Source organism: Chanodichthys erythropterus, chromosome 18, assembly GCF_024489055.1.
Source record: "Chanodichthys erythropterus isolate Z2021 chromosome 18, ASM2448905v1, whole genome shotgun sequence".
Taxonomy (NCBI): domain Eukaryota; kingdom Metazoa; phylum Chordata; class Actinopteri; order Cypriniformes; family Xenocyprididae; genus Chanodichthys; species Chanodichthys erythropterus.
The window spans coordinates 38,246,108-38,263,596 of record NC_090238.1 but is presented as its reverse complement, the minus strand read 5'-3'; the positions used below and the strand labels follow the sequence as shown (position 1 = coordinate 38,263,596).

Genomic DNA, 17,489 nt, shown 5'->3' with positions numbered 1-17,489 from the left:
AAAAAGTCAGAATTGTGGGATTTAAACTCAGAATTCAGAGAAAAAGTCAGAATTGTGGGATTTAAACTCAGAATTCAGAGAAAAAGTCAGAATTGTGGGATTTAAACTCAGAATTCAGAGAAAAAGTCAGAATTGCAAGAAAAAAAGTCAGAATTGTGGGATTTAAACTCAGAATTCAGAGAAAAAGTCAGAATTGTGAGATTTAAACTCAGAATTCAGAGAAAAAGTCAGAATTGTGAGATTTAAACTCAGAATTCAGAGAAAAAGTCAGAATTGTGGGATTTAAACTCAAAATACAGAGAAAAAAAGTCAGAATTGCAAGATTTAAACAGAATTCAGAGAAAAAGTCAGAATTGTGAGATTTAAACTCAGAATTCAGAGAAAAAGTCAGAATTGCAAGAAATAAAAGAACAGTCAGAAGTGAGTCAGAATTGTGGGATTTAAACTCAGAATTCAGAGAAAAAGTCAGAATTGCAAGAAATAAAGTCAGAGAAAAAAGTCAGAATTGTGGGATTTAAACTCAGAATTCAGAGAAAAGGTCAGAATTGTAAGAAAAACAGTCATAAATGTGGGATTTAAACAAAATACAGAGAAAAAAGTCAGAATTGTGGGATTTAAACTCAGAATTCAGAGAAAAAGTCAGAATTGCAAGAAAAACAGTCAGAAATGTGGGATTTAAACAGAGAAAAAAGTCAGAATTGCAGAGATTTAAACAGAATTCAGAGAAGTCAGAACAGAGATTTAGAATTCAGAGAAAAAGTCAGAATTGTGAGATTTAAACTCAGAATTCAGAGAAAAAGTCAGAATTGTAAGAAAAACAGAGAAAAAAGAGAAAAAGTCAGAATTGTGAGATTTAAACTCAGAATTCAGAGAAAAAAGTCAGAATTGTGAGATTTAAACTCAGAATTCAGAGAAATTTAAAGTCAGAATTGCAGAGAAATAAAGTCAGAATTGTGGGATTTAAACTCAGAATTCAGAGAAAAGGTCAGAATTGTAAGAAAAACAGTCAGAAATGTGGGATTTAAACAAAATACAGAGAAAAAAGTCAGAATTGTGGGATTTAAACTCAAAATACAGAGAAAAAAGTCAGAATTGCAAGATTTAAACAGAATTCAGAGAAAAAAAAGTCAGAATTGTGAGATTTAAATTCAGAATTCAGAGAAAAAGTCAGAATTGCAAGAAAACAAGTCAGAATTGTGGGATTTAAACTCAAAATAGAGAAAAAAAGTCAGAATTGCAAGATTTAAACAGAATTCCGAGAAAAAAAAAGTCAGAATTGTGTGATTAAAACTCAGAATTCAGAGAAAGTCAGAATTGCAAGAAAAAAAAGTCAGAATTGCGAGAAAAAGTCAGAATTGTGGGATTTGAACTAAAAATACATACAAAAAAAGTCAGAATTGCAAGATTTAAACAGAATTCAGAGAAAAAAAGTCAGAATTGTGAGATTTAAACTCAGAATTCAGACAAAAGGTCAGAATTGCAAGAAAAACTGTCAGAAATGTGGGATTTAAACATAATACCGAGAAAAAAAGTCAGAATTGTGGGATTTAAAATCAAATTACAGAGAAAAAGTCAGAATTGTGGGATTTAAACTCAGAATTCAGAGAAAAAGTCAGAATTGCAAGAAAAAAAGTCAGAATTGTGGGATTTAAACTCAAAATAGAGAAAAAAGTCAGAATTGCAAGATTTAAACAGAATTCAGAGAAAAAAAGTCAGAATTGTGAGATTTAAAACTCAGAATTCAGAGAAAGTCAGAATTGCAAGAAAAAAAAGTCAGAATTCCGAGAAAAAAGTCAGAATTGTGGGATTTAAACTCAAAATACAGAGAAAAAAGTCAGAATTGCAAGATTTAAACAGAATTCAGAGAAAAAAAAAGTCAGAATTGTGAGATTTAAACTCAGAATTCAGAGAAAAAGTCAGAATTGCAAGAAAAACAGTCAGAAATGTGGGATTTAAACAATCTACAGAGAAAAAAGTCAGAATTGTGGGATTTAAACTCAGAATTCAGAGAAAAGGTCAGAATTGTAAGAAAAACAGTCAGAAATGTGGGATTTAAACAAAATACAGAGAAAAAAGTCAGAATTGTGGGATTTAAACTCAGAATTCAGAGAAAAAGTCAGAATTGCAAGAAAAAAAGTCAGAATTGTGGGATTTAAACTCAGAATTCAGAGAAAAAGTCAGAATTGTGAGATTTAAACAGAATTCAGAGAAAAAAAGTCAGAATTGTGAGATTTAAACTCAGAATTCAGAGAAAAAGTCAGAATTGTGGGATTTAAACTCAAAATACAGAGAAAAAAAGTCAGAATTGCAAGATTTAAACAGAATTCAGAGAAAAAAAGTCAGAATTGTGAGATTTAAACTCAGAATTCAGAGAAAAAGTCAGAATTGCAAGAAATAAAGTCAGAATTGTGAGATTTAAACTCAGAATTCAGAGAAAAAGTCAGAATTGTGGGATTTAAACTCAAAATACAGAGAAAAAAAGTCAGAATTGCAAGAAATAAAGTCAGAATTGTGGGATTTAAACTCAGAATTCAGAGAAAAGGTCAGAATTGTAAGAAAAACAGTCAGAAATGTGGGATTTAAACAAAATACAGAGAAAAAAGTCAGAATTGTGGGATTTAAACTCAGAATTCAGAGAAAAAGTCAGAATTGCAAGAAAAAAAGTCAGAATTGTGGGATTTAAACTCAAAATACAGAGAAAAAAAGTCAGAATTGCAAGATTTAAACAGAATTCAGAGAAAAAAAGTCAGAATTGTGAGATTTAAACTCAGAATTCAGAGAAAAAGTCAGAATTGTGAGATTTAAACTCAGAATTCAGAGAAAAAGTCAGAATTGCAAGAAATAAAGTCAGAATTGTGGGATTTAAACTCAGAATTCAGAGAAAAGGTCAGAATTGTAAGAAAAACAGTCAGAAATGTGGGATTTAAACAAAATACAGAGAAAAAAGTCAGAATTGTGGGATTTAAACTCAAAATACAGAGAAAAAAGTCAGAATTGCAAGATTTAAACAGAATTCAGAGAAAAAAAAGTCAGAATTGTGAGATTTAAATTCAGAATTCAGAGAAAAAGTCAGAATTGCAAGAAAACAAGTCAGAATTGTGGGATTTAAACTCAAAATAGAGAAAAAAGTCAGAATTGCAAGATTTAAACAGAATTCCGAGAAAAAAAAAGTCAGAATTGTGAGATTAAAACTCAGAATTCAGAGAAAGTCAGAATTGCAAGAAAAAAAAGTCAGAATTCCGAGAAAAAAGTCAGAATTGTGGGATTTGAACTCAAAATACAGAGAAAAAAAGTCAGAATTGCAAGATTTAAACAGAATTCAGAGAAAAAAAGTCAGAATTGTGAGATTTAAACTCAGAATTCAGACAAAAGGTCAGAATTGCAAGAAAAACTGTCAGAAATGTGGGATTTAAACAAAATACAGAGAAAAAAAGTCAGAATTGTGGGATTTAAACTCAAAATACAGAGAAAAAGTCAGAATTGTGGGATTTAAACTCAGAATTCAGAGAAAAAGTCAGAATTGCAAGAAAACAAGTCAGAATTGTGGGATTTAAACTCAAAATAGAGAAAAAAGTCAGAATTGCAAGATTTAAACAGAATTCCGAGAAAAAAAAAGTCAGAATTGTGAGATTAAAACTCAGAATTCAGAGAAAGTCAGAATTGCAAGAAAAAAAAGTCAGAATTCCGAGAAAAAAGTCAGAATTGTGGGATTTGAACTCAAAATACAGAGAAAAAAAGTCAGAATTGCAAGATTTAAACAGAATTCAGAGAAAAAAAGTCAGAATTGTGAGATTTAAACTCAGAATTCAGAGAAAAAGTCAGAATTGTAAGAAAAACAGTCAGAAATGTGGGATTTAAACAAAATACAGAGAAAAAAGTCAGAATTGTGAGATTTAAACTCAGAATTCAGAGAAAAAGTCAGAATTGCAAGAAAACAAGTCAGAATTGTGGGATTTAAACTCAAAATAGAGAAAAAAGTCAGAATTGCAAGATTTAAACAGAATTCAGAGAAAAAAAAAGTCAGAATTGTGAGATTAAAACTCAGAATTCAGAGAAAGTCAGAATTGCAAGAAAAAAAAGTCAGAATTCCGAGAAAAAAGTCAGAATTGTGGGATTTGAACTCAAAATACAGAGAAAAAAAGTCAGAATTGCAAGATTTAAACAGAATTCAGAGAAAAAAAGTCAGAATTGTGAGATTTAAACTCAGAATTCAGAGAAAAAGTCAGAATTGTAAGAAAAACAGTCAGAAATGTGGGATTTAAACAAAATACAGAGAAAAAAGTCAGAATTGTGAGATTTAAACTCAGAATTCAGAGAAAAAGTCAGAATTGTAAGAAAAACAGTCAGAAATGTGGGATTTAAACAAAATACAGAGAAAAAAGTCAGAATTGTGGGATTTAAACTCAGAATTCAGAGAAAAAGTCAGAATTGCAAGAAAAAAGTCAGAATTGTGGGATTTAAACTCAGAATTCAGAGAAAAAGTCAGAATTGTGAGATTTAAACAGAATTCAGAGAAAAAAAGTCAGAATTGTGAGATTTAAACTCAGAATTCAGAGAAAAAGTCAGAATTGTGGGATTTAAACTCAAAATACAGAGAAAAAAAGTCAGAATTGCAAGATTTAAACAGAATTCAGAGAAAAAAAGTCAGAATTGTGAGATTTAAACTCAGAATTCAGAGAAAAAGTCAGAATTGCAAGAAATAAAGTCAGAATTGTGAGATTTAAACTCAGAATTCAGAGAAAAAGTCAGAATTGCAAGAAATAAAGTCAGAATTGTGGGATTTAAACTCAGAATTCAGAGAAAAGGTCAGAATTGTAAGAAAAACAGTCAGAAATGTGGGATTTAAACAAAATACAGAGAAAAAAGTCAGAATTGTGGGATTTAAACTCAAAATACAGAGAAAAAAGTCAGAATTGCAAGATTTAAACAGAATTCAGAGAAAAAAAAGTCAGAATTGTGAGATTTAAATTCAGAATTCAGAGAAAAAGTCAGAATTGCAAGAAAACAAGTCAGAATTGTGGGATTTAAACTCAAAATAGAGAAAAAAGTCAGAATTGCAAGATTTAAACAGAATTCCGAGAAAAAAAAAGTCAGAATTGTGAGATTAAAACTCAGAATTCAGAGAAAGTCAGAATTGCAAGAAAAAAAAGTCAGAATTCCGAGAAAAAAGTCAGAATTGTGGGATTTGAACTCAAAATACAGAGAAAAAAAGTCAGAATTGCAAGATTTAAACAGAATTCAGAGAAAAAAAGTCAGAATTGTGAGATTTAAACTCAGAATTCAGACAAAAGGTCAGAATTGCAAGAAAAACTGTCAGAAATGTGGGATTTAAACAAAATACAGAGAAAAAAAGTCAGAATTGTGGGATTTAAACTCAAAATACAGAGAAAAAGTCAGAATTGTGGGATTTAAACTCAGAATTCAGAGAAAAAGTCAGAATTGCAAGAAAACAAGTCAGAATTGTGGGATTTAAACTCAAAATAGAGAAAAAAGTCAGAATTGCAAGATTTAAACAGAATTCCGAGAAAAAAAAAGTCAGAATTGTGAGATTAAAACTCAGAATTCAGAGAAAGTCAGAATTGCAAGAAAAAAAAGTCAGAATTCCGAGAAAAAAGTCAGAATTGTGGGATTTGAACTCAAAATACAGAGAAAAAAAGTCAGAATTGCAAGATTTAAACAGAATTCAGAGAAAAAAAGTCAGAATTGTGAGATTTAAACTCAGAATTCAGAGAAAAAGTCAGAATTGTAAGAAAAACAGTCAGAAATGTGGGATTTAAACAAAATACAGAGAAAAAAGTCAGAATTGTGGGATTTAAACTCAGAATTCAGAGAAAAAGTCAGAATTGCAAGAAAAAAAGTCAGAATTGTGGGATTTAAACTCAAAATACAGAGAAAAAGTCAGAATTGTGAGATTTAAACAGAATTCAGAGAAAAAAAGTCAGAATTGTGAGATTTAAACTCAGAATTCAGAGAAAAAGTCAGAATTGCAAGAAAAAAAGTCAGAATTGTGGGATTTAAACTCAGAATTCAGAGAAAAAGTCAGAATTGTGAGATTTAAACAGAATTCAGAGAAAAAAAGTCAGAATTGTGAGATTTAAACTCAGAATTCAGAGAAAAAGTCAGAATTGTAAGAAAAACAGTCAGAAATGTGGGATTTAAACAAAATACAGAGAAAAAAGTCAGAATTGTGGGATTTAAACTCAGAATTCAGAGAAAAAGTCAGAATTGCAAGAAAAAAAGTCAGAATTGTGGGATTTAAACTCAGAATTCAGAGAAAAAGTCAGAATTGTGAGATTTAAACAGAATTCAGAGAAAAAAAGTCAGAATTGTGAGATTTAAACTCAGAATTCAGAGAAAAAGTCAGAATTGTGGGATTTAAACTCAAAATACAGAGAAAAAAAGTCAGAATTGCAAGATTTAAACAGAATTCAGAGAAAAAAAGTCAGAATTGTGAGATTTAAACTCAGAATTCAGAGAAAAAGTCAGAATTGCAAGAAATAAAGTCAGAATTGTGAGATTTAAACTCAGAATTCAGAGAAAAAGTCAGAATTGCAAGAAATAAAGTCAGAATTGTGGGATTTAAACTCAGAATTCAGAGAAAAGGTCAGAATTGTAAGAAAAACAGTCAGAAATGTGGGATTTAAACAAAATACAGAGAAAAAAGTCAGAATTGTGGGATTTAAACTCAGAATTCAGAGAAAAGGTCAGAATTGTAAGAAAAACAGTCAGAAATGTGGGATTTAAACAAAATACAGAGAAAAAAGTCAGAATTGTGGGATTTAAACTCAGAATTCAGAGAAAAAGTCAGAATTGCAAGAAAAAAAGTCAGAATTGTGGGATTTAAACTCAAAATACAGAGAAAAAAAGTCAGAATTGCAAGATTTAAACAGAATTCAGAGAAAAAAAGTCAGAATTGTGAGATTTAAACTCAGAATTCAGAGAAAAAGTCAGAATTGTGAGATTTAAACTCAGAATTCAGAGAAAAGGTCAGAATTGTAAGAAAAACAGTCAGAAATGTGGGTTTTAAACAAAATACAGAGAAAAAAGTCAGAATTGTGGGATTTAAACTCAAAATACAGAGAAAAAAGTCAGAATTGCAAGATTTAAACAGAATTCAGAGAAAAAAAGTCAGAATTGTGAGATTTAAACTCAGAATTCAGAGAAAAAGTCAGAATTGCAAGAAAAACAGTCAGAAATGTGGGATTTAAACAAAATACAGAGAAAAAAGTCAGAATTGTGGGATTTAAACTCAGAATTCAGAGAAAAAGTCAGAATTGTGGGATTTAAACTCAGAATTCAGAGAAAAAGTCAGAATTGCAAGAAAAAAAGTCAGAATTGTGGGATTTAAACTCAAAATAGAGAAAAAAGTCAGAATTGCAAGATTTAAACAGAATTCCGAGAAAAAAAAGTCAGAATTGTGAGATTAAAACTCAGAATTCAGAGAAAGTCAGAATTGCAAGAAAAAAAAGTCAGAATTCCGAGAAAAAAGTCAGAATTGTGGGATTTGAACTCAAAATACAGAGAAAAAAAGTCAGAATTGCAAGATTTAAACAGAATTCAGAGAAAAAAAGTCAGAATTGTGAGATTTAAACTCAGAATTCAGAGAAAAGGTCAGAATTGTAAGAAAAACAGTCAGAAATGTGGGATTTAAACAAAATACAGAGAAAAAAGTCAGAATTGTGGGATTTAAACTCAGAATTCAGAGAAAAAGTCAGAATTGCAAGAAAAAAAGTCAGAATTGTGGGATTTAAACTCAGAATTCAGAGAAAAGGTCAGAATTGTAAGAAAAACAGTCAGAAATGTGGGATTTAAACAAAATACAGAGAAAAAAGTCAGAATTGTGGGATTTAAACTCAGAATTCAGAGAAAAAGTCAGAATTGCAAGAAATAAAGTCAGAATTGTGAGATTTAAACTCAGAATTCAGAGAAAAGGTCAGAATTGTAAGAAAAAAGTCAGAATTGTGGGATTTAAACTCAGAATTCAGAGAAAAAGTCAGAATTGCAAGAAAAAAGTCAGAATTGTGGGATTTAAACTCAAAATACAGAGAAAAAAAGTCAGAATTGCAAGATTTAAACAGAATTCAGAGAAAAAAAGTCAGAATTGTGAGATTTAAACTCAGAATTCAGAGAAAAAGTCAGAATTGCAAGAAAAACAGTCAGAAATGTGGGATTTAAACAAAATACAGAGAAAAAAGTCAGAATTGTGGGATTTAAACTCAGAATTCAGAGAAAAAGTCAGAATTGTGGGATTTAAACTCAGAATTCAGAGAAAGTCAGAATTGTGGGATTTAAACTCAGAATTCAGAGAAAAAGTCAGAATTGCAAGAAAAAAAGTCAGAATTGTGGGATTTAAACTCAAAATACAGAGAAAAAAAGTCAGAATTGCAAGATTTAAACAGAATTCAGAGAAAAAAAGTCAGAATTGTGAGATTTAAACTCAGAATTCAGAGAAAAAGTCAGAATTGTGAGATTTAAACTCAGAATTCAGAGAAAAAGTCAGAATTGCAAGAAATAAAGTCAGAATTGTGGGATTTAAACTCAGAATTCAGAGAAAAAGTCAGAATTGTGAGATTTAAACTCAGAATTCAGAGAAAAAGTCAGAATTGCAAGAAATAAAGTCAGAATTGTGAGATTTAAACTCAGAATTCAGAGAAAAGGTCAGAATTGTAAGAAAAACAGTCATAAATGTGGGATTTAAACAAAATACAGAGAAAAAAGTCAGAATTGTGGGATTTAAACTCAGAATTCAGAGAAAAAGTCAGAATTGCAAGAAAAACAGTCAGAAATGTGGGATTTAAACTCAAAATACAGAGAAAAAAAGTCAGAATTGCAAGATTTAAACAGAATTCAGAGAAAAAAAGTCAGAATTGTGAGATTTAAACTCAGAATTCAGAGAAAAAGTCAGAATTGCAAGAAAAACAGTCAGAAATGTGGGATTTAAACAAAATACAGAGAAAAAAGTCAGAATTGTGGGATTTAAACTCAGAATTCAGAGAAAAAGTCAGAATTGCAAGAAAAAAAGTCAGAATTGTGGGATTTAAACTCAAAATACAGAGAAAAAAAGTCAGAATTGTGAGATTTAAACTCAGAATTCAGAGAAAAAGTCAGAATTGCAAGAAAAACAGTCAGAAATGTGGGATTTAAACAAAATACAGAGAAAAAAGTCAGAATTGTGGGATTTAAACTCAGAATTCAGAGAAAAAGTCAGAATTGTGGGATTTAAACTCAGAATTCAGAGAAAAAGTCAGAATTGTGGGATTTAAACTCAGAATTCAGAGAAAAAGTCAGAATTGCAAGAAAAAAAGTCAGAATTGTGGGATTTAAACTCAAAATACAGAGAAAAAAAGTCAGAATTGCAAGATTTAAACAGAATTCAGAGAAAAAAAGTCAGAATTGTGAGATTTAAACTCAGAATTCAGAGAAAAAGTCAGAATTGTGGGATTTAAACTCAGAATTCAGAGAAAAAGTCAGAATTGCAAGAAATAAAGTCAGAATTGTGGGATTTAAACTCAAAATACAGAGAAAAAAGTCAGAATTGCAAGATTTAAACAGAATTCAGAGAAAAAAAAAGTCAGAATTGTGAGATTTAAACTCAGAATTCAGAGAAAAAGTCAGAATTGCAAGAAAAACAGTCAGAAATGTGGGATTTAAACAAAATACAGAGAAAAAAGTCAGAATTGTGGGATTTAAACTCAGAATTCAGAGAAAAAGTCAGAATTGTGGGATTTAAACTCAGAATTCAGAGAAAAAGTCAGAATTGCAAGAAAAAAAAGTCAGAATTCCGAGAAAAAAGTCAGAATTGTGGGATTTGAACTCAAAATACAGAGAAAAAAAGTCAGAATTGCAAGATTTAAACAGAATTCAGAGAAAAAAAGTCAGAATTGTGAGATTTAAACTCAGAATTCAGAGAAAAAGTCAGAATTGCAAGAAAAACAGTCAGAAATGTGGGATTTAAACAAAATACAGAGAAAAAAGTCAGAATTGTGGGATTTAAACTCAGAATTCAGAGAAAAAGTCAGAATTGTGGGATTTAAACTCAGAATTCAGAGAAAGTCAGAATTGTGGGATTTAAACTCAGAATTCAGAGAAAAAGTCAGAATTGCAAGAAAAAAAGTCAGAATTGTGGGATTTAAACTCAAAATACAGAGAAAAAAAGTCAGAATTGCAAGATTTAAACAGAATTCAGAGAAAAAAAGTCAGAATTGTGAGATTTAAACTCAGAATTCAGAGAAAAAGTCAGAATTGTGGGATTTAAACTCAGAATTCAGAGAAAAAGTCAGAATTGCAAGAAATAAAGTCAGAATTGTGGGATTTAAACTCAGAATTCAGAGAAAAAGTCAGAATTGTGAGATTTAAACTCAGAATTCAGAGAAAAAGTCAGAATTGCAAGAAATAAAGTCAGAATTGTGAGATTTAAACTCAGAATTCAGAGAAAAAGTCAGAATTGCAAGAAATAAAGTCAGAATTGTGAGATTTAAACTCAGAATTCAGAGAAAAAGTCAGAATTGCAAGAAATAAAGTCAGAATTGTGAGATTTAAACTCAGAATTCAGAGAAAAAGTCAGAATTGCAAGAAATAAAGTCAGAATTGTGAGATTTAAACTCAGAATTCAGAGAAAAGGTCAGAATTGTAAGAAAAACAGTCAGAAATGTGGGATTTAAACAAAATACAGAGAAAAAAGTCAGAATTGTGGGATTTAAACTCAGAATTCAGAGAAAAAGTCAGAATTGCAAGAAAAAAAGTCAGAATTGTGGGATTTAAACTCAAAATACAGAGAAAAAAAGTCAGAATTGCAAGATTTAAACAGAATTCAGAGAAAAAAAGTCAGAATTGTGAGATTTAAACTCAGAATTCAGAGAAAAAGTCAGAATTGTGGGATTTAAACTCAAAATACAGAGAAAAAAAGTCAGAATTGTGAGATTTAAACAGAATTCAGAGAAAAAAAGTCAGAATTGTGAGATTTAAACTCAGAATTCAGAGAAAAAGTCAGAATTGCAAGAAATAAAGTCAGAATTGTGGGATTTAAACTCAGAATTCAGAGAAAAGGTCAGAATTGTAAGAAAAACAGTCATAAATGTGGGATTTAAACAAAATACAGAGAAAAAAGTCAGAATTGTGGGATTTAAACTCAGAATTCAGAGAAAAAGTCAGAATTGCAAGAAAAAAAGTCAGAATTGTGGGATTTAAACTCAAAATACAGAGAAAAAAAGTCAGAATTGCAAGATTTAAACAGAATTCAGAGAAAAAAAGTCAGAATTGTGAGATTTAAACTCAGAATTCAGAGAAAAAGTCAGAATTGTGAGATTTAAACTCAGAATTCAGAGAAAAAGTCAGAATTGCAAGAAATAAAGTCAGAATTGTGGGATTTAAACTCAGAATTCAGAGAAAAGGTCAGAATTGTAAGAAAAACAGTCAGAAATGTGGGATTTAAACAAAATACAGAGAAAAAAGTCAGAATTGTGGGATTTAAACTCAGAATTCAGAGAAAAAGTCAGAATTGCAAGAAAAAAAGTCAGAATTGTGGGATTTAAACTCAAAATACAGAGAAAAAAAGTCAGAATTGCAAGATTTAAACAGAATTCAGAGAAAAAAAGTCAGAATTGTGAGATTTAAACTCAGAATTCAGAGAAAAAGTCAGAATTGCAAGAAAAACAGTCAGAAATGTGGGATTTAAACAAAATACAGAGAAAAAAGTCAGAATTGTGGGATTTAAACTCAGAATTCAGAGAAAAAGTCAGAATTGTGGGATTTAAACTCAGAATTCAGAGAAAAAGTCAGAATTGTGGGATTTAAACTCAAAATACAGAGAAAAAAAGTCAGAATTGCAAGATTTAAACAGAATTCAGAGAAAAAAAGTCAGAATTGCAAGATTTAAACAGAATTCAGAGAAAAAAAGTCAGAATTGTGAGATTTAAACAAAATACAGAGAAAAAAGTCAGAATTGTGGGATTTAAACTCAGAATTCAGAGAAAAAGTCAGAATTGTGAGATTTAAACAGAATACAGAGAAAAAAAGTCAGAATTGTGAGATTTAAACAAAATACAGAGAAAAAAGTCAGAATTGTGGGATTTAAACTCAGAATTCAGAGAAAAGGTCAGAATTGTAAGAAAAAGTCAGAAATGTGGGATTTAAACAAAATACAGAGAAAAAAGTCAGAATTGTGGGATTTAAACTCAGAATTCAGAGAAAAAGTCAGAATTGCAAGAAAAAAAGTCAGAATTGTGGGATTTAAACTCAAAATACAGAGAAAAAAAGTCAGAATTGCAAGATTTAAACAGAATTCAGAGAAAAAAAGTCAGAATTGTGAGATTTAAACTCAGAATTCAGAGAAAAAGTCAGAATTGCAAGAAAAACAGTCAGAAATGTGGGATTTAAACAAAATACAGAGAAAAAAGTCAGAATTGTGGGATTTAAACTCAGAATTCAGAGAAAAAGTCAGAATTGTGGGATTTAAACTCAAAATACAGAGAAAAAAAGTCAGAATTGTGGGATTTAAACTCAAAATACAGAGAAAAAAAGTCAGAATTGCAAGATTTAAACACAATTCAGAGAAAAAAAGTCAGAATTGTGAGATTTAAACTCAGAATTCAGAGAAAAAGTCAGAATTGCAAGAAAAAAAGTCAGAATTGTGGGATTTAAACTCAAAATACAGAGAAAAAAAGTCAGAATTGCAAGATTTAAACACAATTCAGAGAAAAAAAAGTCAGAATTGTGAGATTAAAACTCAGAATTCAGAGAAAGTCAGAATTGTGGGATTTAAACTCAGAATTCAGAGAAAAAGTCAGAATTGCAAGAAAAAAAGTCAGAATTGTGGGATTTAAACTCAAAATACAGAGAAAAAAAGTCAGAATTGCAAGATTTAAACAGAATTCAGAGAAAAAAAGTCAGAATTGTGAGATTTAAACTCAAAATACAGAGAAAAAGTCAGAATTGCAAGAAAAAAAGTCAGAATTGTGGGATTTAAACACAATTCAGAGAAAAAAAAGTCAGAATTGTGAGATTTAAACAAAATACAGAGAAAAAAAGTCAGAATTGTGGGATTTAAACACCAAATAGAGAGAAAAAAGAAAAAAGTCAGAATTCTGAGAAAAGTCAGAATTGTGGGATTTAAACTCAAAATAGATAGGAAAAAAGTCATAATTGCAAAGAAAAAAGTGAATTTTGAGATAAAAAGTCGCAATTAATTATTTTTTTTTATTCTGTGGCAGAAACAAGCTTCCATAGACAGGTGAAGCGTTACAGTTTGAATGTGATTTTGGATATTTAAATTGACATTAGATAGAAATAAATGCAATAGAAGTCGTTTTGGATAAAAGCATCTGCAAATGCATGAATATAAATGTAGATATTAGTTTTTTCTTTGGTCACTAGTCATCCGGCAGAACAAAATGACCCAAAACAACTACAAAAGCACAGAGTCACCAATGCAGGAGTCTTACTACTAAAACATCCATCTGTCGGACTGAAACACAAATGAAGATGAAGCTCTCACCTCCTCTTCTAACGTGCGAGTGATTTTAATCTCTTCTGTTTTGACAGTGTCTGCCTGCCGTTCACGCGCCTCCAGATCTACACAACACACAAAACAAACGTCATTCAGTGAGTATTACACTGACAAGCCATAATAATGGAGAGGAATGAGTGAGGAAGAGTAGCTGACCAAGTTTAATCTTCTTCCTCTTGTCATCTAGCTTCCGGTTTCTCTCCTCGGCTTGTTTTTTAGCAGCACGGACCTTGTCGTAAGCAGCCTGAAGGAATGAAAAACAAATCAATGGAATTCTAAAACTTATTTTGATTTTAATTATTTGAGTTACTTTTAATTTATGGACATTTTTGACCTTGTGATTACAGCAGAGGAAACCTATTGGCGTACATGAAGAAGCTGATCTAATGTGCAGTTGTGTTTTACGATGCATGTAGAAACGTTCTCACCTTGGCAGCGGCGTCTGTCAACACCTCCAGAGCCTGAGACAGCTGGTGGAAGAGCTCCGCTGTACAACACACACAATGAAGAAATGAGATTCATCTGACTGTAATGCAAAGCTCAGTAACACCCAGACCACTGAACGTCCTTGAAGAACCTGTTAAAACCTACAAAAGAGGGATTTTTCATGATATTTTGAAAAGTTTGATGCTTTCGCACAATGAAATTTACTGATATGTAAATGAGGGTGGTCTTATGTTAATGAGGTTGTGATGTGTTCATTTTTAGCTTCATTTTTATCTGAATGTATGTATGCATCTACACACAATACATCAAACTTTTAAAAATTATTTATTTATTGTATTAATCTTTGCCAAAACATAAAAAAAAGAAAGGTTTAATTGCAAAATTGTACATTTTACCCCACATTATCCTTTCCTGCATACAAAAATACACATACAAATAGTGATAAACATTAACACATAAATATCAAATTATTTATGTTTGTTTTAATCTTTTCCAAAGCATTAAAAAAAGAAAAAGCCCAATACAACTGGAAAAACTGTACATTCTTACCACGCATTACCCTTTCCACCAAAATAAATTATTAAAATATACATAAAAAATATTAATAATAACAAAATTAACATATACATAGACAATTAAAAATAGTTTGATGTACTATTTATTGTTTTATTATTTTACAAAGCATTAAAAAATGTTATATAATTAAAAAAACACACACATTTTACCCCAATAACACTTTTCCACCAAAATAAGTAATATAAATACACATAAAAATTATAAATAATAATAAATTAACATGTACATAGACTAATAAAAAAAATTGTTTTATTATTATTTTCAACATACAAAGATAATTAATAAAAAAGTTTGATGTACTATTAATTTATTGTTTTAATCTTACAAAGTATTAAAAAGTACATTTTACCCCACATTATCCCAAAATAAATACTTAAAATGTACATTAAAATTATTAATAGCAATAAATTAACATATGCATAGACAATTAAAAAATGTAATTTACTTTTTATTTGTTGTTTTATTATTTTTATCACGCAAAGATTATTAATAAAACAGTTTGACGTAAGATTTATTTGATTTATTCCTTTAACAAAGCATTAAAAAATCTCATATAATCTCACAGAATAACAAATTAACATATACATAAACACTTGATAAAACAGTTTAATTTAATATTTATGTATTGTTTTATTATTTCACATATTTATATACAAATATGCATGTTTCATATATATATATATATATATATATATAATATAATAATAATAATAATAACATTTTAACATATACCTAGACATTAAAAAACAGTTTAATGAACTATTTATTTATTGTTTTATTGTTTTCCACAACATTACAAAAATCTACATATAAAAACAAATTGCAAAACATTTTTTCAATTTTTCCTTAATGTTATCCCTTTCCACCAAAATAATTAAAATATACATAAAAATTAATAATAACAATAATATGACACACACATTATAATATATAACAAACTCAATCGTGCAGGTTTATAGTTGCAGTCTGACTCCAGCGCAGGGCAGCACTAACATCCTGCTAACGAACACGTTTCCTGCATTAAACGCGGGTGCCGGCACTCTCACGAAAGCTGTTCCCGCTAATGATCCCCTCCTGTGTTCCTGCGTGTAAACGTGGGGGTCCCTGCCGCACCACACGAGGGGCCGCCAGAGCAATCAGGGGAACCACGCGAGGCCCCTTCACGTCCTGCAGACCCTAATGACTCGCTGATGGCGCGACTGGTTCTGTTCTCCACTAACAAGCGTCTGCGAGCTCCGGTTTCACCCCCAGAGGGAATCACGTGGAGCCAGCGGCTCCAGTTACCCCGATACCTGCGTGATTATGAGCTTCGCCGTGAAGGCGTCCGCACGCAAGCGGGTTCGAATGTTACATGACCTTTGCCTCACCCCGGTGCAGACGGACGGCTCGTGCGAGGCTGCAGATTCCGTGATTTGGGAAAAAGCAAACCTGCTCCATAAGCCATTATGCCTCGTCTCCCAGTTTTGACTCAATCAGGAATTGTTGAAAGCCTCCAGAGACCGCAAGGGAAAAAAAACGCCCCTCCAAACACGCCAAGGTGCTCGTTCTGGGGTTTTGACGCTGAATGATTTTCCCAGCATTGATTATGCACATGTTCTGGGCAGACGGAGTCACGGGGGGTATAAGAGAAGCCACATGCTGGAGTGTTTGTGCACGTTAGCCTTGTCAGACGCTCGTCTTATGTCATGCTGCCCCGTATCTGCCTGGATTGTTCAGCCTGTTCATTGTGCAGATCATCTCCGTTTGGAAGTCTGTGCTTTTATCGGGTTTAACCCATGAATTAAACCACCATATCTGATCAATATTGGCTTGATGTTGTTGGCTTTGTGCATGAACTCTCATCAAAACCAATATCCATCAAAATTTAGTCAATTATATTTTGCATAAAGAAAACACATTTTGCACAAAGAAATTAATGCGTTCATGGAATTATTATATATAATAATATATAATTTGCATGACAATTAAGCACCTCTCCCCTCTCCCCTTTTGTCATTTTCAGTATTTTTTAAATTTAATTTTTATTTATTTTAATTTAATTTAAATTCATTTAAATAAATAGATCTATTTTATTCAAATACTATTTTATTTTTTTAAGGCAGTGTTTATGTATATATGCTTAAATTAAGAACATATTTATGCATCATATACATGAAAAAAATCATATAAGAGACAGAAATATAAGAATAAATACAAAACTAAGCAAAAACAAATTGTAATAAATGAGGGAATATTTACATATGAAAAATGCATGTGGGAATAAATAAATAAATATAAAAATAATTTGATAAATACATAAATACAAAAATATGCAAGAATAAACATAAGTTAAAAATAATAAGAAAATAAAATCACAAGAAAATGAAAGAATAGAAACAGAAATGTAAGAATAAATGCAAAAGCAAATAAAACCTTTAAATAAATAAATGTGGGAATATTTAAATATGGAAAAAAATGCATGTGAGAATAAATAAATATAGAACGAAATGAACGTATAAATAAATATAAAAATAAAGTTAAAAATAAATGAAAGAAAGTTAAAAATAAATACAAAAAATAAATCATAAGAGGCAAAAATGTAAGAATAAATACAAAAAAAATGCTGAAATAAATAAATGTGGGAATATTTAAATAAGGAAAAAATACATATGGGAATAAATAAATAAAAATAAATGAAAGCATTAATGAATTAATTAATTAATTAAATCGTATAAGTGACAGAAATATAAGAATAAACACAAAAACGAATGAAAGATTTTTTGAAATATTTAAATATGGAAAAACATGTGGGAATAAATAATATAAAAATAAATGAACAAATAAATAAAAATAAATTAAAGAATTAAAGTTAAAAATAAATACAGAAAATAATGAATTTAACAAATACAAAAATAAATTCAAGACTAAATTCAATTAAACATATTGTATTTTTTTTCCTATAGACCTGAGAAACCCTGAAATG

At 30.1% G+C, this 17,489-nt stretch overlaps 1 protein-coding gene across 1 annotated transcript in view; it reads right to left on the bottom strand.

Moving 5' to 3' along the window:
* The window catches only part of dnajc17 (DnaJ (Hsp40) homolog, subfamily C, member 17), an 84,227-nt gene that overhangs the window by 62,138 nt on the left and 4,600 nt on the right, over nt 1–17,489 (bottom strand). The window contains exons 3-5 of the mRNA XM_067366954.1: nt 13,933–13,991; nt 13,661–13,748; nt 13,493–13,569 (exon numbers count right to left, since the gene is read on the bottom strand). Coding sequence (XP_067223055.1) covers nt 13,493–13,569; nt 13,661–13,748; nt 13,933–13,991 — 224 coding nt within the window. The remainder of the gene's footprint in view (nt 1–13,492; nt 13,570–13,660; nt 13,749–13,932; nt 13,992–17,489) is intronic.